General features: G+C 39.8%; 1 protein-coding gene across 1 annotated transcript in view; it reads left to right on the forward strand.

Annotated features, from left to right (window-relative positions):
- Positions 1–26,634, forward strand: part of DNAH5 (dynein axonemal heavy chain 5) — a 248,587-nt gene that overhangs the window by 199,650 nt on the left and 22,303 nt on the right. Inside the window, exons 67-76 of the mRNA XM_065398374.1 lie at positions 4,025–4,180; positions 4,648–4,830; positions 10,920–11,163; positions 13,128–13,242; positions 13,703–13,893; positions 15,985–16,106; positions 16,715–16,864; positions 19,705–19,950; positions 23,473–23,692; positions 24,422–24,627. Of these exons, the coding sequence (XP_065254446.1) occupies positions 4,025–4,180; positions 4,648–4,830; positions 10,920–11,163; positions 13,128–13,242; positions 13,703–13,893; positions 15,985–16,106; positions 16,715–16,864; positions 19,705–19,950; positions 23,473–23,692; positions 24,422–24,627 (1,833 nt within the window). The remainder of the gene's footprint in view (positions 1–4,024; positions 4,181–4,647; positions 4,831–10,919; positions 11,164–13,127; positions 13,243–13,702; positions 13,894–15,984; positions 16,107–16,714; positions 16,865–19,704; positions 19,951–23,472; positions 23,693–24,421; positions 24,628–26,634) is intronic.

Below are 26,634 nucleotides of genomic sequence, written 5' to 3' on the forward strand. Positions count from 1 at the left end.
CCCCCTAATCATTTTTGTTGCCCTTTGCTGGACTCTTTCCAATTTTTCCACATCCTTCTTGTAGTGTGGGGTCCAAAACCAGACACAGTACTCCAGATGAGGCCTCACCAATGTTGAATAGAGGGGAATTATCACGTCCCTCGATCTGCTGGCAATGCCCCTACTTATACAGGCCAAAATGCCGTTAGCCTTCTTGGCAACAAGGGCACACTGTTGACTCATATCCAGCTTCTCGTCCACTGTAACCCCTAGGTCCTTTTCGCAGAACTGCTGCCTAGCCATTTGGTCCCTAGTCTGTAGCAGTGCATGGGATTCTTCCGTCCTAAGTGCAGGACTCTGCACTTGTCCTTGTTGAACCTCATCAGGTTTCTTTTGGCCCAATCCTCTAATTTGTCTAGGTCCCTCTGTATCCTATCCCTACCCTCTAGTGTATCTACCACTCCTCCCAGTTTAGTGTCATCTGCAAACTTGCTGAGGGTTCAGTCCACGCCATCCTCCAGATCATTAATGAAGATATTGACCAAAACTGGCCCCAGGACCGACCCTTGGGGCACTCCGCTTGATACTGGCTGCCAACTAGACATGGAGCCATTGATCACTACCCGTTGAGCCCGATGAGCTAGCCAGCTTTCTATCCACCTTACAGTCCATTCATCCAGCCCATACTTCTTTAACTTGCCAGCAAGAATACTGTGGGAGACCGTATCAAAAGCTTTGCTAAAGTCAAGGAATAACTCATCCACTGCTTTCCCCTCATCCACAGAGCCAGTTATCTCCTCATAGAAGGCAATTAGGTTAGTCAGGCATGACTTGCCCTTGGTGAATCCATGCTGACTGTTCCTGATCACTTTCCTCTCCTCTAAGTGCTTCAGAATTGATTCCTTGAGGACCTGCTCCATGATTTTTCCAGGGACTGAGGTGAGGCTGACTGGCCTGCAGTTCCCCGGATCTTCCTTCTTCCCTTTTTAAAAGATGGACACTACTAGCCTTATTCCAGTCATCCGGGACCTCCCCCGATCGCCATGAGTTTTCAAAGATAATGGCCAGTGGCTCTGCAATCACATCTGCCAACTCCTTTAGCACCCTCGGATGCAGCGCATCCAGCCCCATGGATTTGTGCTCATCCAGCTTTTCTAAATAGTCCCGAACCACTTCTTTCTCCACAGAGGGCTGGTCACCTCCTCCCCATGCTGTGCTGCCCAGTGCAGCAGTCTGGGAGCTGACCTTGTTCGTGAAGACAGAGGCAAAAAAAGCATTGAGTACATTAGCTTTTTCCACATCCTCTGTCATTAGGTTGCCTCCCTCATTCAGTAAGGGGCCCACACTTTCCTTGACTTTCTTCTTGTTGCTAACATACCGGAAGAAACCCTTCTTGTTACTCTTAACATCTCTTGCTAATATCTTGTTGCATGCAGTCAGTGTACACTCTAGGTAGATTTAGCATTTAGCACTAGCGCAAATACTCCCCTTTGTTACCTTGTAACCAGGCAAACCTGTTGGTTTCAGTGGGCTTGCTTGAAGCATAATCCAATGAAGAATGTGGCTGTTAGTGTGCAGATGGAAGACCTGATAAATTCCACAAGGAAAATGTTGGATGCCATTAACCCTAGGAAAATGAAAATGTGTATGCCATAGTTTGTTCTCTTATAGACTCATAGACCAGAAGGAACCATCATGATCATCTAGTCTGACTGCAGGCACATTGCAGGCCACAGAACCTTGCCCACCCACTCCTGTAATAGACCCCTAACCTCTGGCTGAGTTACTGAAGTCCTCAAATCATGATTTAAAGACTTAGAGAATCCACTCTTTACACGAATTTAAACCAGCAAGTGACCCATGCTCTATGCTGCAGAGGAAGGCGAAAAACCCTCAGAGTCTCTACCAATCTGATTTAGGGGAAAATTTGTTCCCAGTCCCGAAGACAAGTTAGTTAGACCCTAAGCCTGTGGGCAAGACAGATGGGAACAAATTCTCTGTAGTAACTCAGAGCCCTCCCCATCTAGTGTCCCATCACTAGCCCTTGGAGATATTTGCTGCTAGCAGTTGCAGATTGGCTACATTCCATAGTAGGGAGTCTCTTCAGACCATCCCCACCCATAAATTTAGCAAGCTCAATCTTGAGGCCAGTTAGGTTTTTTGCCTCCACTGCTCCCCTTGGAAGGCTGTTCCAGAACTTCACTCCTCTGATGGTTAGAAACCTTCATCTAATTTCAAGGCTAAATTTGGTGATGGCCAGTTTATATCCATTAGTTCTTATGTCAACATTGACACTTAACTCCTCCCCCACCCTGGTATTTATTTATCCCTCTGATGTATTTATAGAGAACAATCATATCTCCCCTCAGCCTTCTTTTGATTAGGCTAAACAAGCCAAGCTCTTTGAGTCTCTCCTCTCATAAGGTAGGCTTCCATTCCTCTGATCATCCTAGTAGCCCTTCTCTGCACCTGTTCCAGTTTGAATTAATCTTTCTTAAACGTGGGAGACCAGACTGCACCCTGCATTATGCTGATGTACTAAAAAATCAGCAGACACAGCATCACGCTATTCCATAGCTTTCTGCTGAATTGGAAATAAATAATAGCCATTATTGTTATTTTATTTTATTATCATTATTCTTTTATTAGTGTTGCACCTAGGAGCCCTAGTCATGGACCAGGACCCCATTGTGATAGGTGTTATACAAGAACAGAACAAAAAGATGGTCCCCACTCCAAAGAGTTTACAATCTAAGTCTAAAACAAGAGACATCAGATGGATACAGACAGATGGGAGAGTACAAGGAAACAATGAGACAATATTGATCAGTATGTTGGCAGTGGTCTTAGCGTACCAGTGGCCTAATGGTTGAGTTTTTTGTAGACATTGTGGCAAAGGAGTTTAAGGGGAATTTGAAGGTGGTTAATGATGTAGGTTTGTGGATATTTAGAAGGAGCGCCTCCCAAGCATGAGCCTTGTATTTATCTGTAACTGGTACCTGAAAACTGTTCTGCATCTCTTATACATTGGTAACAATTGTATAACTAGTGATATTAATGAAGTTTTACTGGATTTGAATTAGACAAGAGCAAACAAACTAGACTGTGATGATTTCCCTTATTATTGGTCTTGTTTTGTTGGGACGAGAAAAGCAGCTGAGTTTGAAGCTTAAAAAGCAAAGCTGATGCATGATTTGTACCATGTAAAACATTTTATACAGGAAGAAGTTAAATTTAGGATCAGGTTTACCATTGCTGTATTCCACTTTACTCTAGTGGAATTAAACCTATGCAAAACTGGAGTCCCATGGTGATGAATCAAGTGGTTGAACTTTTGGAACAAGTTTATGAATTTGGGGAGTGAGACTCTCAAAAATGCTTAGTGTTGGCCTAATTCTGCTCCCACTGAAGTTAACAGAAGTTTTACCCTTGACTATAGTTGAGTGGGAAACAGTTTTTCTGGCCCACAAATATTTTCAAGTAGAAAATATTTTCCTCTCTTGAATCATGATAAAAAGTCAAAATTGTGAATATATTCGTAAACCAAAAACCAGCTTTTTCATTTTCATTTCAGGTAACTTGAAAGGTTTTGTCTTGATAATTTTGGTCAGGTTTGATTTTGACCTGTTTTCTTTTTTAGTCTAGCTTACATTTCTAAATAAAAAGTCATTCAAATTATAAAAAAAATTGAATTTTTTTGTTTATAAAATGTCAGTGTTTTGTTTTGACATGTACCATTTTTTTCTCAACTTTTTTCAGGTTGTGAAATTTGTCAGAATTGACCCTGTTTCACAATGTCAGTTAATTGGCAGTTTTCAACAGAAAAATGAGCTGAAAAGTTCCCAGCCAGCTCCTCATGGAGAATGAGAGTAGTTCAACTAATATTGAGCATTCTGAAATCACACCCCTTTTCCTTGATCTTGATCTTTAGCTAGTGTCTCTTTCAATAACATAACCATAGTAAACATACTAAAAACATTTTCTTTTACCACTGCTCTCATAACGAAGTGAGGCATAATATACTGGCTACATGTTTTATTTCTAGATCACATATCTGAATCACAAGTATTTCAGAAACCACTTAGAGGACAGCCTTTCTCTTGGAAGGCCACTGCTGATTGAAGATGTTGGGGAAGAGCTTGATCCAGCATTGGATAATGTTTTGGAGAAAAACTTCATCAAAACTGGTTCTTCCTATAAGGTAAAAGAAGAAAATATAACGGTAGGGGAGTGCATTCAAATTTTAAAATAATGCTAATTCTGTACAGCAATGATAGCCTTATGTTTGGATTTGTGGATAGCCAAGATATTTAAACCCTGCATTTTTCTTCTTCTGTTAGTCTTAAATGGGATTATAAGCATTAGAAGAAAATCCTATTTAAAACCCCATTGTGCTGTATTGTAAATTAATTATTACATGCATAATTGTGCAGAAATTACAGAATCAGACAAGTTTCTGAACAAGTAGTTTGAGGCACTGCATGGATATTATCTTTGCACAATTTTTTAATATAGAATTGGCTTTTTAAGTTAGATCTTTCCAAAATGCAGTAGCAGAAAAATTTAACTTGTGTATTCTGAACTATGTTGTAAGAATGTGACCCTTATTATCAGTGCTTTTCAATTCATCTGTCTGTTTCATAATATCTCATTGTGTTTTGCAATAAGGTAAAAGTTGGTGATAAAGAAGTAGATGTCATGAATGGCTTCAGACTTTACATCACCACCAAGCTCCCAAATCCAGCATATACCCCTGAAATTAGTGCTCGCACATCCATTATTGACTTTACTGTGACCATGAAAGGTCTAGAAGATCAACTCCTAGGGAGAGTCATTCTCACAGAGAAACAGGTAGGAAGAAAATAATTCCACTGTATTTCTGTTTGGTTTAGAATGAACATACATGTGTGCGTGTGTTGACAGGCAAGTTTCACTTGAGTTAAATTGATTATTCCGTTCTCTCATACTACAAGGTTACTGCTTTTCATTTCTCTATGAACAACCGTGGGTGCAGCCCTGCTCAGAGAGCTCTTAAAAATAAGCACAATCGTAAAACAAAGTTGATATGATCCTGAAAAAGCTCTCTTGACTCTTTTGCTTAGTCTTCCCTTTACCCACTGATTAAGGTCTTCTAGTCGGTCTTTCTCAAACATGCACATTTTCTATCTTTTTTGCGTGTGTGCAAAATATACTACTTTGGATTCCAACATATGGTAAATAAAGTTTTCCATTCAAAATATGGTCTTTTAAGGTCAGAGAATCTCCTTAAATCAGTAGCAGTAATTAAAGGACAATGTTTTGCTTTGCTGGTTTGAAGTTCTGACTGCCATCACTTCCCACAGAGATTTAGGTTTTCCTCTGTCCTTCTACCACACAACCATAGGTTTTTCATAATATGTCCTGGTCTGTAGCCCTGGTGAGATCTTCCATGGTGCACGGTTCCTCCAGGAGCCGGTAGACCAACAGATGTTCCATGGTTTGTTTCATCACAGTCACATGTATCTGGGTCATTGGAATAGCTGCACATCCACATATAGACTTTTGTCCTGTCAACTTTTGTTTGGAAGCAATTTAAAAATAGATCCCTAACCTCTGGCTGAGTTACTGAAGCCCTCAAATCATGATTTAAAGACTTCAAGTTAAAGAGAATTTACCATTAACACTAATATAAACCTGTAAGTGATCCATGCCCCATGCTGCAGAGGAAGGCAAAAACCCCCCAGGGTCTCTGCCAATCTCACCCAGGGGAAAATTCCTTCCTGACCCCAAATATGGTGATCAGTTAGACCTGAGCATGTGGGCAAGACCCACCAGGCAGATACCTTGGAAAGAATTCTCTGTGGTAACTCAGAGACCTCCCCATCTAATGTCCCATATCTGGCCGTTTTTCTGTTTTGCTCGTTTCCAAGATGGGTTTATGAATTAAGTGGTGTGCCCGTGGCCACAGTTCAACTAATTCTTCATTTTCATCAGTTATCCTATTGCCTCATTTGACTCTGGACTGTTAAAGTCACCAATGATCACCCATGTTTTGTTATGTTTGAGGTTATGTGGGCTACCAAACTTGACCTGTTTGGCTGATGGTTTGTAGAAAGACATGATGGAAATGCCACCAGTGTCACAGTAGTCAGGGCTTGAATGTTGTCCTTGTTGGTCATAGATGTGTTAATGACAAGATCAGGCTTTGATTAAAATGGTGCTGCCATATTGCTTCTGTGTCTTTTGATGGCCAAGTTCATCTCTAGTAACTGGAGACAGTTATTGTTGATCCATCTGTATGTCTCCTGGAGGCATAACAGCTGGCAGCTGTAGTCAGTGCACATTTTGGCTATCAGGTGGTGTTTGACACCCAAGAGCCCTTTGATATTTGTTGATACTATCCTCAGTGTCAGCCCTGATGAGGACCCTTTTGAATGACACTGACAACTGCACTGACCTTCAGGTACAGTTGGTCGGTTTTACTGACAACTACGTCAGTTTGCAGGCATAGACATATTGTTTGGTTATATTGTAGTGCTAGCTGTTCAGCAGGATTTGCAGATTCAGGGAATCTGACCAGGGCTACAATGTGAGTGCTCCTCCTACTGCTATGGAGATTTAGGTAACTCAGCATCTTGTAGGATCAGGCTTCAGTGTTCAGATACTGGAACCTTTTACAATCGTACCCTATTTTTTAAAAATACTCTATTTAGAAAGTAGTTTATTTTGATGTCAGGTTTGGAGTTCCCATTCCCTGCTGCCAATTCTTGACCAAAGAAGGGATTTGGAGGTCCTTGTGTTGATGGTATGTGGGAGCTGACCAGCAGATCCTTGGCTATGATTGTCTTGGGTAAGCGAATGCTGGTCTCACTTTGCCTCCCACTGCAGAAGTTCAGCATGGGGGGGTTCACTGCTGAGTCAAAGTTGCTAGGAGAACTGCATCTACAAGCTAGGTTATAGCCTGCACTAATACAGACCAGGATGCTGCCTGCTGTATGGAGTATGGCAGGAATGGATGAAGTAGTCTGTGACACGCTGAGAGAGTGACACTTTGTATAGAAATGCAGGGATCTCTTTAGTCAACCTAGACTTGGAAGTGTGAACCCTTACGTAAGGTTCCTGGGTGCTGAACTGCTGAGCTATGTTGCAAGGTGGTTGCAACTAACTCCAACTGAGATGTAAAGGAGGTCTTTGAGAGAAATTATAAGAACAGTCAAGCTAAGGGAGGAAGCATTCTCTCTCTCTAATATTTTTGTCTGTTAACCTTCAAACAAAACTTCAGGAAGGAAGCAAGTTAGGACACAAACTCAGTGTGTGCATGCTCAGTTAAAGATATGCTAGGAACTTGACCCATTCAAAGCCTTCTAACCCTTGAGCTTTCCTATCCTGCTTAGGCAGCTGTGTTTGTTTTGCACTTTATCTCTTCTCCAGGTGACAGTGGCTGCATGTTCCCTCTTTCAAAATTTTACTTGCATGAGCTTAAGTTAACACGTATGAATTTAGAGATGGGTTGTGGCCTCATGGGAAAACTTCACAGCACATCACAGAACAATCTTTCTCTTTTTCTGATGGAGAAGTTGATATAAAATCAGCCCAACAGAGTACTTTAAGCCAAGCATAATTTCTAAGACTTCAAAGCTGCAGTAGGTTCAGGTATATCAATCCTCCCTGCCTAAAGCCAGTCCAACCCTAAGGTTTGGGACTTACAATGGGTTATATTTTTCATGAATGTATCATAATGTTTATTGGTTCATGACGTAAAGTTGTCCATTAAATGTAAGATCAAGTTTCTGTTTCTATAGTGTGGTCTCAAAAAAAACCCCTCAACAGAGCCATAGAATAATATCCAACAAAGGCCAAATTACGAGTCAAAGGGCAAGTATGGCATGATATTCTGCAGCAACAATTATTTCTATGGCCATCTCTTTATATTCTCATCACTAGCTCCTATTTATTTTATTTTATTTTATTTTATTTTATTTTATTTTATTATTTATCATTTTATTTATCATACAAGCACATACAAATTTGAACTGTGAAGCATTTACATTTTAAAAGGGTCAAATTCAATACAATTCCTTACTTAGTTTATATTTCCAAATCACGTAGGGCCGAAATCCTGTAAAATACTTAGCAAGCTCATGTCTGATTAAGCCAGTGGGATCTGGCGGTGTTCAGGATCAGTTGGATCATTGACAGTGCCTTCCAGAGTTGAGCCCACACAGCTAGATTTGAAACACTAGACACTTGAGTTTACTGGAGTTACCTGTGAAACAAATATCCAAGCAGAGTCAATTAAAATGTAAACTTAGCAAGAATGTTTTTGCGCCATTTACATCTTGGATGAAAATTAGCCAAATGGAAAAACATTTCATCCATTTGTTTCAGAAATGAACTTTTTATTTTGGTACAGATAGGTTTCCTGTTTTGATGCTCAACAGATTGCCTGCTACTTAGTGTCCAAAGACATTTCATAACTACTGCTTTAGTGTGAATTACATTTTGTATTTTCAGATTGCACTTGTTCTCAGCAGTTTTTCTATGAGAAAACCATAGTTGTTCTTAATGCTTTAACTCCTTAAATCAGACTCACAAAACATTTAAATTTAATTGGGGTCAATTTGATTTCTCAGCAGTATTAACTATTACATTTAACTGACCATTACCATCCTTAAAATGTTCTATCTTTTTAACTGCACCTTCTTCATCAGACCTGAATAATTCATGCCATGCTTCATAGATTTCTGTCTGCTCTCCTCCTGTTACATTTTTCATTGAATGACTTAAGTGAAATGAATTTCAGCTTCTTTACCTCTTGTCCAGAAAGCCCCCTCCTGAGAATGCTCCTGTGGTTTGGCTGCCTCCCCTTGATGAGGTATTGTTTGTATTATTCTGCAACCACAACCCTAACACTTTCTGCTATGTCTGATGTTTGGAAAGAAGGACTGGCTGCAATTTTCTAGTTAATCATAGTATGGGTAGAAGGAAGAGACGTAAAACAGACAAGAAATTATTCTAGTTCCTCCTGGCTGAAACAATATAGGAATGAATGTATATTTGGCCTTGGGGTTCTAATTATTACTCTAATTGTATGCTAGCAGTTAAGTGGTATAAGTTTCCTTGTAAGCCTAAGTGAATGTAAAGAAAGCCGGATAACATAACTTAAATATCACATTTTGTATTGTTTCTAATAATTTTTCTGCAAGTTGATATTTCTTTGAATTGGGTAAATGAGTTTGGAAAAAAAAACTGCTTAAAATGCTTTCATATGTATCTTGGGAACAGATGGAAGCAGACAAAGATAATAACAGAGCATCTTCTGCTTCAGCTGCCACATCTCAAAGAAGTAATGCTAATTGAAAATCCTCCTATTTTAGAAAGGGGAAATTTTACATGATGAAAGGGAGAGAATGATTGGGCTGGTTAGCAGCTGCCTGCATTATGCCCATTTCTATTATGTGAGCTTTTCCACCTAGCTTTGCCAATGCACCGCAGGCCTGATTTACAGTGCTCCCTACTTTTCTGCTCCCAGGCTTTCACTGAGAAAAGACTACAGACTCTGCTTGATTGGCAGCTACATGATTTCCTATGTAGATTGTTACTGATGGGTGTAGGGACACAACCTTTTCTATTTCACCTGTGACATAGACGCTCTTGAACTCAAATCTGCAGAAGTGAAAGGCAAATTGCATTAAACTACTTTAGCATAGAGACTGCTTCCAAAGTTTCAAGCAAAAGCATTTTCATCATCCAGCAAAGAAAATGTATCACTAAACAGTCATCTCCCAAATTAATGCTCTCCAGTATATCCGAGCATTATATGAAGGTAATATACAGATATGTCTAGTAAAGCTGGAGTACCTTAATATCAATAAGTAAAATGCAAGGAATGCTAAAATAATTAGGATTTTCCTTTATGCTTAGGAATAAATTTGGCTTCCAAACAATAACTCAGTATTTCCTCTGGTACTGTAGAATCTCTTGGCAGCCTTTCTGCGGTCACAAGTTTGTTAGGGAGGAATCAGTCTGCGTACGACAGGTCTTTGTATCAGGGTGGCCCAAAAGTTGCAGAAAGATTCTTTATACCAGGGAATGTGGTTCTTCCAGATTATGGGATTACACAGACACACTTAGTGAAGTATATGTCAAAGTACCTTGCTGAATCATAGCTTTATTGAAGACTGTCTTGGTTTTTGTCACTTTTGTCTGGAAAGTCTCTTACTTGACACAAACCTAGAGCAAAACTCTCTTTGCAGACTTTAAATTCTAACTAGGTACCACCTCTTACCCAATTAAGTATTTTCAGTGCTTAGATATTTCTGGGTGGGATGCCAACAAGCAGCTTGAACCCACCTTGATTAGTGCCTGAGGAATTATGGGATTCTAGTATTTGTGGATGTGTTGCAGCTTGTGCCTATACAAATAGAGCTAAATTAGAACCCAACAGGCTAGATTGAGATGTCTATTGGAGAAATGCTGTTTATGGGTAAGATGTTTTCTATTTTCCTCTGTTATCCACTGATTTTGTTCTAGGCCACATCCTACAGCTGTGGAATGCACATACAATTCATGCTCTTGCGGTAGCTAGTCTTACCGTTGGCCCCTACTATTAAAAGAATGTGGATAGAGTTTGTAAGTGGCCTTAACTTGAATATTCTTGGGATGTGACTAACTGAAGTCTTTCTGGTTATAGAATGGTGAATCTCATGCATATTTCTATTAACAGTATAAACTTGTTTAAAGTGCTAGGTAACACACCTTTAAAAAAAAAAAACGGGGGTAAGATATTGGGACAAATTTGTTCTCAGGGAGACTAAACGTAAATCTGAAGTAACTCCAGTCAAGCTACTCCAGATTTAAACTAGTTTTAGTGAAAGCACTCTGTATCATTGGTAGTTAGAACAATAAATTACTCTTGATGCACATGGGCTGATCCCAAGTATTGCTTTTCACTGTAAAAGGAACTAGAGAAAGAGAGAACTGATCTCATGGAAGATGTGACTGCCAACAAGAGAAGGATGAAAGAGCTGGAAGATAACTTGCTCTATCGACTGACAAGCACACAGGGTTCTCTGGTGGAGGATGAGAGTCTGATCACCGTATTGAGTAACACCAAGAAGACTGCTGAGGAAGTGACACAGAAACTGCAGATTTCTGCTGAGACTGAAATACAGATCAACTCAGCCCGTGAGGAGTACAGACCCGGTGAGCTGGAATCCCTGATAATAAAAGACAAATGTGACTAGCAAATGAGAGAAAAAAAAAAAAAGCAATGCTAGAGTGGGAGAAATGAGGATGAGAGCATGAAGAAAAAAGGGATTATACAAATAACAGGGGAACTGTGTTTCCCCGTAAACTAAATGGATAAGACAAATAGCATATTGATCTGTTGTGGAAAAATATATCAATTTATGTTGTGTGAATCACATGCTGAACTCTTACCAATTCCCAATGAAAAATCTGTTATAAGGCTAACTTCTGTGCCTGTATACACTGGGGGTGCAGATCCATAACGTTGACCTGGGAAGAGACAGCCCAGTTTTATACTACTTTCCAACCCACAAAATGTTGGCATTTTGTAGGCTGCCAACCTGATCAGTGTTGAGGAAAGGGTATATACTTGTTTGTAGCATCCTAACATCCCTTAGTCTTAATGTGTTGAGCTTTTATTTGGGCACTATTGTAGTATTGTAAATGCTTCATTCATTCTTGATACTTTGCCCCTAAATTAGCTTAATGGTTAAAAATGGAACATGTGATTACACATTATAATTATGTTGAAGACTGCAGTAAAAAGGGGACACAGGTACACTGTGGTGTCTTTAACAGAATGCATTAATTTATTATAAATCTTAGCAATTTTAGAGTTTGATCACTGAAGTCAAGAGACCTCCTCTGGTACAATGGCAAGGTCCTTACGTATTTTGTACATTTTGTATTCTGTGCTTTCCTTTTGGATTTGTTACTTCTGGAATGAAAAGTTCCAGGTAGTATTCAGTTGGGATTTTTCTGCATTTTGAGAGATTCATGAAATGGTATTCGTTACATAGTGTAAGAACATATAGGGTTAGAACCTGGGACGATAGGGGTTCTTGGGTGGCTGATGCCTCCATATCAGTACTGGAGGTTCAGGCTGGGCATCAACGGGAGGACCCTGTAAAGCTAGGTTAGACAGGAAGTACCTCCCAGCAGGGCCTGAGGGGCAGTCCCTCACACCCCACTGACTGGCCAGTATATAAACCAGGAAGCCATAAAGGGAATCTGATGAGCAATAACACAGACTGCTTGTCTGCTTCTGCTCCAGACCTTGCTTGCACTAGACCAGTGGTTCTCAAACTTTTGTACTGGTGACCCCTTTCACATAGCAAGCCTCTGAGTGTGATCCCCCTTATAAATTAAAAACACTTTTTAATGTATTTAACACCGTTATAAATGCTGGATGCAAAGCAGGGCTTGGGATGGAGGCTGAGAGCTCACAACCCCCCATGTAATAATCTCACGACCCCCTGAGGGGTCCCAACCCCCCAGTTTGAGAACCCTTGCAATAGACCCTAGATGTGGCTTCAGGCCCTGGTTTGTCCTCGACTTTGCTATTCGATTGCTGTCTGTAACCTGGTGCCCATTCCTGATCTCCTGGTAACCTGACTCCTGCTCGAACCACTAGCTTAGCCCGCCCACGTCCCAGTCATGACAAATGGCAATACTCCTTCAGAATGTTGGAAAGCCCTGGCTGCTGATTGCCTGGTTAGAGTAAAATGAGTTACAATGTAGTGGGTCCGGTTCTCATATGGCTGGTATAATAGGACATCTAAGATGTGCATTTGGAAACTCAGTTGGTGCTTAAGCACATCCAATAAGATTTTGTACATTAAGTGCTGATCTGAGCATCCAAATGCAGCATTTAGGTACCCTCTGAGTATACTCATATTGGGAAACTGGGTTTTGCATCAGATATACTAGTTATAGAAAACACACTTTTACTTATTTACTGACATGTAAATGAGACTAGAATTAACACTAAACCACTTATGAATGGTTAATGATATAGCAGCTAAAAGTTTTAGTTGTCATCATTAACATTGTTATACTTGATGCAGTAAGTTTAGAGATCTGCATTTTTTTCTTTTGCATGTTCTGCTTTAAGCACAGCCTTTCTCTTCATCTTTCAGTTGCAACAAGAGGGAGCATCCTATATTTCCTTATAACTGAGATGAGTATGGTCAATGTGATGTATCAGACTTCTCTTGGACAGTTTCTGGGACTCTTCGACCTTTCTCTAGCCAGGTAACTAACATTACTGAAAGATCAGATGACTTTTTTTCCCCTTGGAAAGGACTGTAGTAAAGTAAATTACAGTGTTCCTCCGAAAATGGGGCTTTCCTGCCTCTATTTCATTATGCTATCCCATGCAGAAGCAGAGAACTAGGAAAAGAACTTGTTTACCAATATTTCTTAAGCTTTGTCTGTGGACCTTGGTAGGAGCAGGTTTTTAGTCCACTATGAGACAATTGTTTCCAATGCAAATAGATCTAGTCAGAGGTAAGGACTCTGATAAGTTGCTTCAGCTTTAGAGTCTGTTTTAGTATTCTGCTGTCTGGTAATATGTCTTAGTGACCTATTCATTTTTGAGATGTTCAGGATAATGAACTAGAACTTCCTGCATACTTGCCCTACTCCTTTCCAGAAAATCTTTTCTATAAACTTAAACAATAAAGGCTCTGAACTAAATTTTCCTTTTGAACAGGTCTGTCAAGAGCCCAATTACGAGTAAGAGAATTGCTAATATAATTGAGCATATGACCTATGAAGTATATAAGTATGCTGCCAGGGGACTTTATGAGGAGCACAAATTCCTGTTCACCTTACTGCTTACCTTGAAAATAGACATGCAGAGAAACAGAGTGAAGCATGAAGAGTTCCTGACGCTTATTAAAGGTCAGAAGATCTGTATAATTAGAAAGTGTGCAAATACATTATTGTGCAATATCTATGAGTCATTCTTTTATAGGTACAGCTTTTCTGCCTGTCAGGTGTTACTGCTTCTGAAATATCAGAGGAGATAAAGAATGCAGTATCATATTGTACTGATAACTTATGGGAATAATATTGAACTTCAATGATGTAGGTGTTGGGAATTAAAGAGGTAATAAGAGGTAAAAGAGCAATCTCATTATAGAACGATTCCAGATGACTTTGCAGTAGGTAGTCCAAGTACTATCCAGCATGTGTGTTTTTTTATCAAAGAATTTGAAAAAAGAGACGTGGACACTAAAGGACCCATGGCTTTTTAGTAAATGCAGAGGGTTCACAGGAAGTGAAACTGAAAATAATGTAAAACAATTCTTAATGACCTAAAAAGCTTTTCTGGACAAAAAAATGTTTCGACTTTAGTCATGTAACCTCATGCAAGTGCCGTGTGCCCTCATTGGGAAGTTAAACATCATCCCCTGTCCACTTTCCAAGGGGATACTGGTCCTGTTTCTAGCCCAGTAAGATACTAGACTTCACAGGCAACACTTCTTATGGTTTAAAAGGAAAACTTGTTCCTGTGTCCATGCTGAATCTTGCCCCTCAAGAGGGCTAACTTTTGGAGGGAACTGAAGGTTGGCTTAAAGGAATGGCAGTTTGTTTGAGGCTGCTCAAGACATAGGAGTGTTAGAAAAAGTCTTCAGGAGGCAAACTAGTATGCAGAGACCAAATGAGGTGGTCCAAGATGTGTGGTAAATGTACTCATTACAAGACTACAATTGATACTTGGCTTCTCCAGTGTTAGAATCATAGAATCATAGAATATCAGGGTTGGAAGGGACCTCAGGAGGTCATCTAGTCCAACCCCCTGCTCAAAGCAGGACCAATTCCCAACTAAATCATCCCAGCCAGGGCTTTGTCAAACCGGGCCTTAAAAACCTCCAAGGAAGGAGATTCCACCACCTCCCTAGGTAAAGCATTCCAGTGCTTCACCACCCTCCTAGTGAAATAGTGTTTCATAATATCCAACCTAGACCCCCCCCCCCACTGCAACTTGAGACCATTGCTCCTTGTTCTGTCATCTGCCACCACTGAGAACAGCCGAGCTCCATCCTCTTTGGAACCCCCCCTCAGGTAGTTGAAAGCAGCTATCAAATCCCCCCTCATTCTTCTCTTCTGGAGACTAAACAATCCCAGTTCCCTCAGCCTCTCCTCATAAGTCATGTGCTCCAGACCCCTAATCATTTCTGTTGCCCTCCGCTGGACTCTTTCCAATATTTCCACATCCTTCTTGTAGTGTGGGGCCCAAAACTGGACACAGTACTCCAGATGAGGCCTCACCAATGTCGCATAAAGGGGAACGATCACGTCCCTCGATCTGCTGGCAATGCCCCTACTTATACAGCCCAAAATGCCATTACCCTTCTTGGCAACAAGAAGTGTTGACTAACTGAAGTTAGTGTTGACTAACTGAAGTTGGTGCAAAAGTTTTTATGCACAACATAGTTTCTCCTTGTCCATTTCTCTTCAAGAAGTCAGTGATTCAGGTAGATCTCCTTCCTCCATCCTTATCTAGCTTGAAGTGAACTTCAGGGGAGACAAATGACCTTTGGATAATTGAGCTTTGAATAATTTAGCTTTTTTCTGTACTAGTTTTCTACACAAAAAAAGTAAAAATTAAAAGGCCAGCTTTTTTTTTTTTTAAATAACTTGTGTAAAGTAAGATTTGTCACTTCAATGAAACTAGGTTTCAATTTTGACAGGGCTCTCGCATGTTCAAAAATCTTTTTTTCAGAAGTGTGTGTGTGTGTAAAACACTAGATTTGGTTGAAATGCCTCATGTTTTCAGTTCTCAAAATTTGTTCATACAAATTTAAAGTTTTTTTCTGATGAAATTAAATAGAGAACAGACTTTTGGGAAAAAAATTTAGAGCTTTCATCTACTACAGAAGTGCATGGAATATGGTCTCAATATTTAGATGAGGTTTTCCAAAATATTGCTTTTCTGGAAAACTCTATTTTTAAAACAGACTCTAATTATAGCCTTACCCCTCACAGGTGGTGCTTCTCTGGACCTTAAAGCTTGTCCTCCTAAACCATCTAAATGGATCCTGGATATGACTTGGCTGAACCTGGTGGAACTCAGTAAGCTTAGACAATTCTCAGATGTTTTGGACCAAGTAAGTAGCAGTTTCTCCAAAGAGTCCTATAAATTAAGAGGCACCGAGCAACAGATGATCATTAAGTATTTGTCCATGTCCTTAGTCATCTGTGAACAATGGAATGAAATTAATATACAAAATTAGGCTATGAAACAACTAAGGCTCTTACACACACTATGCCCATGAAAGAACTCAGGAAAGCAAGTAAATGAAGAGAGGCCACTTAGTAATACATATTTTCTGTCCTCCATTCACAAACACATACGCCCCTTAACATTTTCCCAATTCTCCTCCACCACATAACACAACCTTAACTCTGTTCCCACGGGGATGCAAGCTTTCCTGCATCCCTAGAGTGCTCCATTTTGACTGCCCCTCCCAACACTTTCTGGTGAATATTTAGTATAGCTGTTTGGTTGAGGGCATCAATGCATAGTCCTCTTTTTGTACTCCGTCTAAAAATTTGTTTTCTCTAATATCCACAGTAACCCTATATAAACAAAGATTAATAAATAAACATGGTTATGCCTCTAATGTCTGACCTTCACTGAAAGTTTTGGAGTTTGTGTGTTGCAGTGTGACTCCTTCTATATTGTGAGATGCGGTTCTCTGCCTTATGTGTACAGATTTCAAGAACAGAGAAACAATGGAAAATCTGGTTTGATAAGGAGAATCCAGAGGAAGAACTTGTTCCCAGTGGCTATGATCAATCTCTGGACTGCTTCAGACGTCTCCTCCTTATTAGATCCTGGTGTCCTGATAGAACCATAGCTCAGGTACATTAACCCGTAGGCATATTTTGTCTGCTCCTTCAGATGTAATAACTTCCTGTAGGAATTGCTTAATTAAGTTTGAATATATTTTATCAAATATACAATATAGCAGGGATTGGCAACCTTTGGCATGCAGCCCGTCAGGGAAATCCGCTGGCGGGCCGGGATGGTTTGTTTATCTGCAGTGTCCGCAGGTTCGGCTGATCGCAGCTCCCACTGGCTGTGGTTCGCCGTTCCAGGCCAATGGGGGCTGCGGGAAGCGGCGGCTAGCACATCCCTTGGCCCACGCCACTTCTCGCAGCCCCCATTGGCCTGGAACGGTGAACTGCGGCCAGCGGGAGCTGCGATCGGCTGAACCTGCGGACGCTGCAGGTAAACAAACTGTCCCGGCCCACCAGCGAATTTCCCTGATGGGCCGCATGCCAAAGGTTGCCGATCCCTGCAATATAGCATCAGAGTTTTAGTGCTATGTATGTAAAATGTTACTATCTTCTAATAATCCTTGTTACTTAAACAGCCCTTGGGATTTTTTCAAAGTGCTTTACAGACCTATACTAATTCATACAGCTATCGCAGGGGTGATCCCTTTGTGTGATTATTCCACTTTGCGGATGGAAAAATTGACTCTCCCATAGAGAGTGGGCATAGGCCCTTGTGAGACAGTTTCTTGAAGAATCCGCTAGTTTGACAGTGAGCAGGGGAAGACACAACTCTCACCTGCTTGTTGTTGGTGAGTTGACAGACCTGTTCAAGACTTGATTTTCTTTTAACCTCTGCCTACAGGTTATTCTAAGCAGAATATCATAGTGATATCTTATGTCCATAGCGTATTGATAACCTCCTATTTGTGTTATGCTAAATTTATTTTTTTCTGGTTATTGATCTACACTACCAGAGAATCAAATGTGAGGTCAGCTTTCCCACTTATACTGGATCCCACAAGTAGTTTTCTGCCTAACATTAAACTTGTTCTGTTACCTCTCTCTCTCTCTCTCTCTCTCTCTCTCTCTCTCTCTCTCTCTTATAAAAAAAAAGTTTGGACACCTATGTGCATATGTATGTGTATATCTTGTCTTAAATTTTAGTCCATGATGAAAGCTTTTCAAGAAAAGCAAAATGTACGATCTTGAAATGCAAAATCAGCTCTAAACCACATCTTACAGATAAGGCTGTGACTACAGATTCCTTACTGTACTAAGCAAATGAACTTAATAGTATTCTGTCTTACATGCTTGCTCAGAAGCTAGACTTTTTTTTTTTTTGAGGTAGAACTTCTTTAACTTTAACTTCTCTGGATTTTGTATAATTGCTCAGATGTGGCTGCTCTAGTTTTGTTATTGTTTGCTTGGATTTCCTCTTCCTTCTCTCTGAGGTTTTAATTTGCCCATTGACTTTCCTTTGTCTCTCAGAGGAAATTTCAGTACTCTGCCTACCACTTAGGATCCTTTCAGTTATTTACTGCCTCACCTACCCAAGAAACTGTAGAGATTTTATCCATACTGAGATGTGGAAGGCTGGAATTAAACTCTAGGATGATATTATTACTGTTAAATTGCATATATTGTTTCACAGAACTTAATTATTGGCATTGCAATGCTCTCTGGACTTTTGATAGATGTAAATATTCAGTTCTGGTGTACATGGATACAACTTCTATTGAAGTTAGGGGACTGATTTCAATGCCAGAGCTTAACCTGGTCCAGATTATTCCTCTCACAAAAACAGGAATGCCCTATTCATGGTGAATCTCGCTTATCTTGTTATGATTATACAGTACTTGGCTTTAGAGAATAAATACAAATTTACTTGAGGGTAACAGTTTTCAAAAGCTTATTATTTTCACTTCTGAAGGGTCTGTCTTTGGAGGCTTCCTTACAGTTAGTTTCATGTATACTTTGCTTCTTCTCTACAGTGCTCAGTGACTGACTCCTTTTTAGTTTCAACTGTGGAAACTAAATAAGAGATCATTTAGTTAATTACTCACTAACTTTTACATAATTCAAGGGATTTTGTCCTCCCTCTTTATTGGCTCAGGTCTATAACCTGAAGAAATCATTTCCCATGTTCCTTCTTTCTAGCTGCCAGTTGATCTTAAGCACTAGCCACCTGCTCTTCCATGACCACTAAGCCATGACTTCCAAGTCCATGACTCCTCCGAAGTGCTGATCATTGTTCTTGCTCATATGTTAGTGTTTCCAAATCCTAAAATGGATTTCCAGTTTGTGAGAGATTGTGAAAAACTTGGTTTTGTTATACTTCAGAACAAAATGAAATGTCTCATGAAACTGAAGTTTAGCCAGTTCTAGTCTTGAATGCCTTTGTCTCTGAGAACAGACTCATTACTTATTGGTCCTTTTTCTTGTACATTAAACTGGTAGCTATTGTAAATCCAGAACTCAACTGCCAGAGAAGCAATAGAGCAGAAATCACTTCAGTCTAGTTTGAAAGGGCCTTAATTTGTTCTCCATTTATATATTTGCCTTACAGCTTCAAAAACTGAAATGGAGTTTGTCCTAAATAGCGTAGAGTCTCTGTAACTCATCTTCCAAATAATACCAGTTATTTTGATTACTACTTCATTGTGGCTTAAAAAAAAGCGGGGAGGCACGAAAGCGTGATATCTTCCTCCTATGGCGGTCTGATTTTAAATCATCTTGTCAACTGTTAATAGGCCACAACATTGCATATGGTGGTTATATGTTGACCATCTTACATAGACTGTTTCTATAGGATAAAATGTAGTGTTAAATTTGGTGAGTAGTTTATATATAACTTGCAGCCTCAGTTTATAGAAAGCAACATTTGAATGACTATAATAGATGTGGTTGAACTTTTTAATATAGGCCAGGAAGTATATCATGGATACCATGGGGGAAAAATATGCAGAAGGAGTCATCTTGGACTTGGAGAAGACATGGGAAGAATCAGATCCACGTACTCCTCTCATCTGCTTTCTTTCTATGGGTTCTGATCCTACCGACTCAATCATTGCTCTGGGGAAAAGACTGAAGACAGAGACACGTTATGTTTCCATGGGTCAGGGACAAGAAGTCCATGCTCGTAAACTTCTACAGCAGACCATGGCACATGTAAGGCAAAACCTGAATCGTTGTTGTCTTGTCACTGCGTGGTTACAACATGTAATGTGTTATAACCCTGAATAGAAACAAAGCGTTCTGATACCGTTGATGCATGTAGATCTAATTGTTTTATAAAAGTAACTTGAATTCCAAAACAATAGGCCTGCGTCATACAATGGTAGACTATCAATGAAAGCCAGTCAGTGAAAATGCATGTGACTAATGGGAATTTCATAACTGATTATGACATGCCAACTTCATGATCTGACTTAATGATTATTAACTACTAGTATAGAGGCATTTCGTATGATGCTTTTAAATTTATTTTACTATATTGTTGACAAATATTGACACAATGTGTAAACATTGAGAGGACTTCCAAATTTCATGTCTCTTATAGAGAGCACATTACATATTTGTGATTTTCTGTGGAAAAACAAATACATAACATAAGAACTGCCATAGTGGGTCACACTAGTGGTACATGTAGCTCAGTTTTCTGTCTCTGACAGTAGCCAATACCAGAGATTCAGGGAGAATGTACAGAACAGGGCAGTTATGGAGATATCCACCCCATCTTCTCCTTCTGGCAACCAGGTTCACCCTCTGACCATCTTAGCTAATAAGCATATAAGTTTGAAAGAGACTTAATTTGTTCTCCATTTATATATTTGCCTTACAGCTTCAAAAACTGAAATGGAGTTTGTCCTAAATAGCTTGGAGCCTCTGTAACTCATCTTCCAAATAATACCACTTATTTTGATTACTACTTCATTGTGGCTTAAAAAAAAGGGGGGGGGGGACACACAAAAGCATAGATGGATTTATCCTCCATGGATTTATCTAGTTCTTTTTTAAAACCCAATTATACTTTTGGCTATCACAACATCCCATGGCAATGAGTTCTAAGGTTAATTTTGTGTTATGTGAAAAAGTACTTCTCATGTTTGTATTAAACCTGCTGCCTGTTAATTGTATTGGCTGCCCCCTGGTTTTTGTATTGTGGGAAATGATAAATAACACTTTTTCTATGCACTTTTTCCATACCATTCATGATTTTATAGACCTCTTCCCTCCCTTAGTCATCTCTTTAAGATGAACAGCCCTATTGTTTTAATCTCTCCTCATATGGAAGGTGTTCCATACCCTTGATCATCTTGTATTGCCCTTCACTGAACCTTTTTCCAGTTCCACTATATCCCTTTTGAAATGGGAAGACCAGAACTGAACACAGTATTCAAGGTGTGGGCACACCATGGATTTATATAGTAGCTATATATTTTCTGTTTTATTTTCTATCCCTTTCCTAATGGTTCCTATGATTATATTAGCCTTTTTGACTCTGCTGCACATTGAGCTATAGTTTTCAGACAACTATCCACAATTACTCTGAGATCTCCTTCTTGAACGGTAACAGCTAATTTAGAATCTGTCATTATATATGTGTAGTTGGGATTATTTTTCCCAACGTGCATTACTTTGCACTTATCAACGTTGAATTGTATCTGCCATTTTGTTGCCCAGTCACCTGGTTTGGTGAGATTCCCCTGTAACTCTTCGCAGTCTACTTTGGACTTAATACAATGCTTTTTAATATAAATACTCATAGAATGGAAGTTATCTGTAAGCAGTCTGGGGAGGAAAGAGAACAAGGTTTTTATTAATACAAATTAGCAATTGAAAGTGCTCATGTGTAATAGGACTGCAATGCAATTCAAAGGGGGAAAATAATACATATTCTTTGCACAATAGCAATCCATTTTATGGTGGCAGTGAAATCATTATAATCTTACTACTTCAGCTGAAGAGGAGAGCAATGAGTTAAACTGACACTTGTTTCCTAAATGTATGGACAGCTGAGCCCAGCTCAGAGGCTTTCAGCTCTTTGTGCTGTATTTGGAAGCAGTGAGTGATAGCTGCCACCTTGCCCCCTGCATTGTAAAATACATAAAATTAGGAGGCTGCCTTCTGGTGATAATTTATCATTATGTAGTGAAGTGACATTATAGCCTGGTAATGGGAAATGTCATAAGGAAGAGATTGCGAATGGGGAAATAAATGTATCTGCAAGGAGTCAGCGTCCCTCTCCCACACCCATAGTCAGCAAAGGGTGAGTAAACACCCTTTGTACTCCCCAAAAGTCTATCCCATCCATACGATTACTCTTCTGAGCATTGAGAGAGAGGGAACTAACTAGGTAATTGTTTCCCTTCTGGGTTTTGGGTAGGGAATGGAGAATTTGGTAGCAAGATCTCATTTTCCCTGAAGAAGGAGAACTGGAGGAGTCTGAGGGACAAAAATTCCTGTAGATAAAAGGAAATAGGGGGTTCTCTGCTTTTGCACAATTCACCCATCTGGTGCTGATGGTGCTCCAGCTAATGATGTGAAGGTATTGAGTCCTATCAACTCTTTAGTCAGATGCAAGTCCTCCTGTTGCTTCCACTTGAGTTTCTCACTTAATGAAGCCTCATTTACCTGAGGCAGAACAAGAGGTAACAGAACTCTCCCAAATCCAGAAGGGGTGTGTGTGGAGGGAGGAGCTGTGGTCCCATACAGTCTATTTTGTTTTAACCCCTGTTTAGCATCTCCAGCTTGCTGGGTTGATCAGGTCACTAGGATACCATCATCATAGTGTCTGTAATATGTGGGCTGGTTAGCATGTCAAGGCATGTATTTCCGAGCTCACTGATTTAGCACTTCTATCCCAGTGGTCTTCAGGAACACTTTTATTGTAGTGAAAAGGAAACAAAACTTCTACTTAATGGAGGACAGCAGGTTCAATGGATCCACTGATTGGAATCATGGACAGGTCAAGACTCATAACCATTGAAGTTGAGAATCAAAGGTACATGATGGAGGATTAAGTAGGCCTTGTTTTGAGGAGGAATATAAAAAGGACACTCAAAGGGTCATCCCACACATCTGCAAGTGGTAAATTTGCCATTCTTGTCAGACAGCATGGGCTGTCATTAGCATTTTCTTGCAGATGGGAAATACTTTGTCACTCCATCAATGGCTATTAGCCAGGATGGGCAGGGATAGTGTCCCTAGCCAGGGAATGAGCGACAGGGAATGGATCACTTAATGATTACCTGTTCTGTTCATTCCTCTGGGACATCTGACATTGGCTGCTGTTGGTAGACAGGATACTGGGCTAGATGGGCCTTTGGTCTGACCCAGTATGGCCATTCTTATGTTCTTATATCTTAGTTGTACAATTAGCATGTGAACTGGCTGCCAGTTCTTGAGTTTTACATGGGAAAATATAAAGTTCTGAAAGGCACTAATTTGAATTGATACAGAGTTGACAAGCTTAGAACTGGAATGTGGAGGAATATGTTACTTAAATTCTTCCCACCTTGCTGCACATGAGCTGTTGGACACATTTGATTACCATGCTGTAAATTAGAATTGTTTGATACATTTCTAATTGTAATGATAAATAAAATGTCATTTAGTGTTTTCAGTTTGCAAATAAATTTAAATACCACACAAATGCATATCACATCTTGTTCTCTTCTGTTGCTCTAGGGAGGATGGGCACTTCTTCAGAACTGCCACCTGGGGCTTGACTTTTTGGATGAGCTGATGGACACTATTATAGAAACTGAGACTGTCCATGAGAACTTTCGCTTGTGGATGACCACTGAGGTTCACCGGCAGTTCCCCATTACCCTTCTTCAAATGTCCATTAAATTCACCAATGAACCTCCACAGGGGCTCAAAGCTGGTCTGAAGAGAACATATGGTGGTGAGTGAAAAAAATCAACAGGGAATAAAATATAATTTGTAGTGGTACACAATTAAATAGGTCCTTCCTTCCAGCCCCACCTATGTTACCATGTGATCATGTTGCAGTTCTTGGTAGAATCAGAATGAAATGTTGGACACTGCCTGCAAACCTTATCCGTTGAAGCTGATAACAAGAGTTGTGCATGTGGATTCCAAGGCACAACTTGGCCCTAAGATGAAGCCAGATGAAAAGAAAATCGAGAGAAATTGGAGAGCTGCTGAACTCATCTGATATAAAAACAGGAATATTTTTTCCACAAATTATAACCTCCAGTGTCTTGCTTAAAATGCTTTTTAACACATCATTTAATAATTGAACACCCTTGCACTTTTTATGATGAAAGGCCATATGCTGATTTTATCATGCTAGAGTGATGATTTTTATGTGCTTTTCTGGGAACTAAAAAGCTGTATCTCCTGTCCTCAAAGGGCTTGTTGATACGATAAATGCACCAGATGTGCACTGTAACATGTTCATTTATATTTCTGAACTTTAGGCTAACTTGTGCTACCTAAAAAGAGTTAGCATACTTTCTCCAGACTAGAGTGCTTTGTGATATAGTAAATGCATCTCTGGAGAGATTCAAAGCTAACTAAGTACCACCAGGAGAGGTATTTTAGTAATGGATCACACTGAAACTAAAATGCTGGTAGCTTATGGCTTGTGATGTCCACTTTTTTCCAACAGGTGTGAACCAAGATCTCCTGGATGTCAGTAACATGGTGCAATGGAAACCAATGTTATACGCTGTTGGTTTCCTGCACTCCACAGTTCAAGAAAGACGCAAATTTGGACCACTAGGTTGGAACATCCCCTATGAGTTTAACCAGGCTGACTTTAATGCCACTGTGCAGTTCATCCAGAATCATTTAGATGACATGGACATCAAGAAGGTACTTAATTCAATAGTTTGAGTAACTGGAATATTATGGATGGTCCCAAACAACTGAAATACAAACATGAATGCTAGATTTTAAAAAGCTTGTTCCTTTAACTCTAGATATATTGAGTGCCCACAGCACTGAAAACACTTGTCTACATATGTTGAGATACAAATGCAACTGCTCAGTGGGGGGTAACTTTTTAAATCCATTTTTAACCATGTGTATGTTTTCTAGTTATGTTTGTGGTGGTTACTTTTTTATTAGTCCAAAAATATATATATAATTATGCAAAAAAAGGGGAGCTGTAAACTGCAGCAATATTTGAAGCCTAGTAGGCTTGTCCCAGTTGCAAACCTAACTGTAGAAAGTGACTAACAATTCACAAAATGTTAAAATAACCTATAACAATAAATGTTGGTGTTGGGGGGAAAGTGCACAGGGGAAACAGACTGAATTAGTCCAAACAAAAAGGACTGTGTTGAGATCGTATTTGCTAAAGAAGGAAAGTGTGGGACCAGAAATCAGTGACTCAAAATTGGTGTGTTGGAAAATAGATGTAACTGGTGGACAAAGTAATGAGGGGAAGGGCTATTCCACCCATTGCTCTCCTTTTGCGGTCCTCAGAAAGACTTCGGAGGGGGGCAGGAAATTAGCAGACTATGGCTGACTGAAAGGCTGACAAACAGGAAGGAGCGAGTGTTATCATTATGGCTTCCATCCCCTTTATCTCCTGGAACCCCAGAGTCCACCATGACACTCTTGGGCCTTTGTCATCCTAATCCTGAGATGTCCTGACCAGACCGAGCCAGAATGAGAGACCCAGATGACACTGTTGGCTCCAGCTAAACCCCAAACACCACTGGGGATGTGAGACATTTTCACCCCCTCCTGGTGCACCCTTTTCCTTCCCCACCTTAATTCTTCTCTTTCCTATTTCTCTCCTATTGCCTTCTGTCTGAAAAGAGTCTGGCTCAGCTGGCTAAGAGTATATATTTTACAACACTGCTGCAAGCCTGTGAGCAGAGAGGCAGCTAAAAGCAATGCCCAAAGCAACCTGATGCTGGTGTAAGTTTGTCAGGTCTCAGAATGGCTGATAAGACCAAGTGTGATACCTGTGTTTTTCCAGCAGTGAGGTTGCAAGTGAGAGTCAACACCAAAGATAGAAACTGATTTATTTTGCTATTCTTTTCTTTTCTCTTTTGCGTGTGCTTGTCTTGTTTTGTCTTCAAGAAAAAGGGATCAAACTTTAGCAGCCACAATAAGAGATCCAGGCTATCTTAGCTAACTTCTGTTTTCCCCAAATAGGACAGTTATTACCATCTTTAATACCATCTAAAGGACTGTCAAATAAGGGGTTTTGTCCTTTTAAAAACTTTCTGTAGCTTAAAGGACCAAGGGATGTTGTTAAAATGAAAATCTTATTTAATACTTGACATAGCAAATGCTTTAACTGTCTTTTTTCCCTTCTTTTCTACATATTTAAAGGGTTAAAAAGATTTCTAATGGTTTGTTTGCCAAAGTACTAAGCCAGCTGAGGTCTCTGTATACCAAACACTGAAGCTTGTTTAAGACTGCTTGATGTTGGACAGTGACTGGGTTATGCTATCACCTTTGACTTTTTGGACACCTATATTCCATCGAAATTAATAAAGCAAAACACACCATGACATAGAGTTTATTTTTATTGTGAGATAGCGTTAAATGGCTAAAAGTTGTTTTTTGTATTTCAGAATGATGTTCTGTTTTATAACAAATGTTTTAATTATATATTTCAATTATTTGTGATTTAATGGAATTAGCACTTGCTTTTTGACCCTGTCTTCATAAATCAGTGCTTCTCATGCCCACACCAGTTTTGGGGAATGGGTTGGATGGCAAGCTGTACATGTGTATCTGTGAGGAGAGTATCAAATTTAGGAAAATATTATTTGAAATTTGTTGGTACTAATTTTGTGAAAGTTAAAGATGCTGATGAATTTTCTGAACTCCAATGCATCCCCTGCCTAAAAACCAAAT

Source organism: Emys orbicularis, chromosome 2 (assembly GCF_028017835.1).
Source record: "Emys orbicularis isolate rEmyOrb1 chromosome 2, rEmyOrb1.hap1, whole genome shotgun sequence".
NCBI classification, from domain to species: Eukaryota; Metazoa; Chordata; order Testudines; family Emydidae; genus Emys; species Emys orbicularis.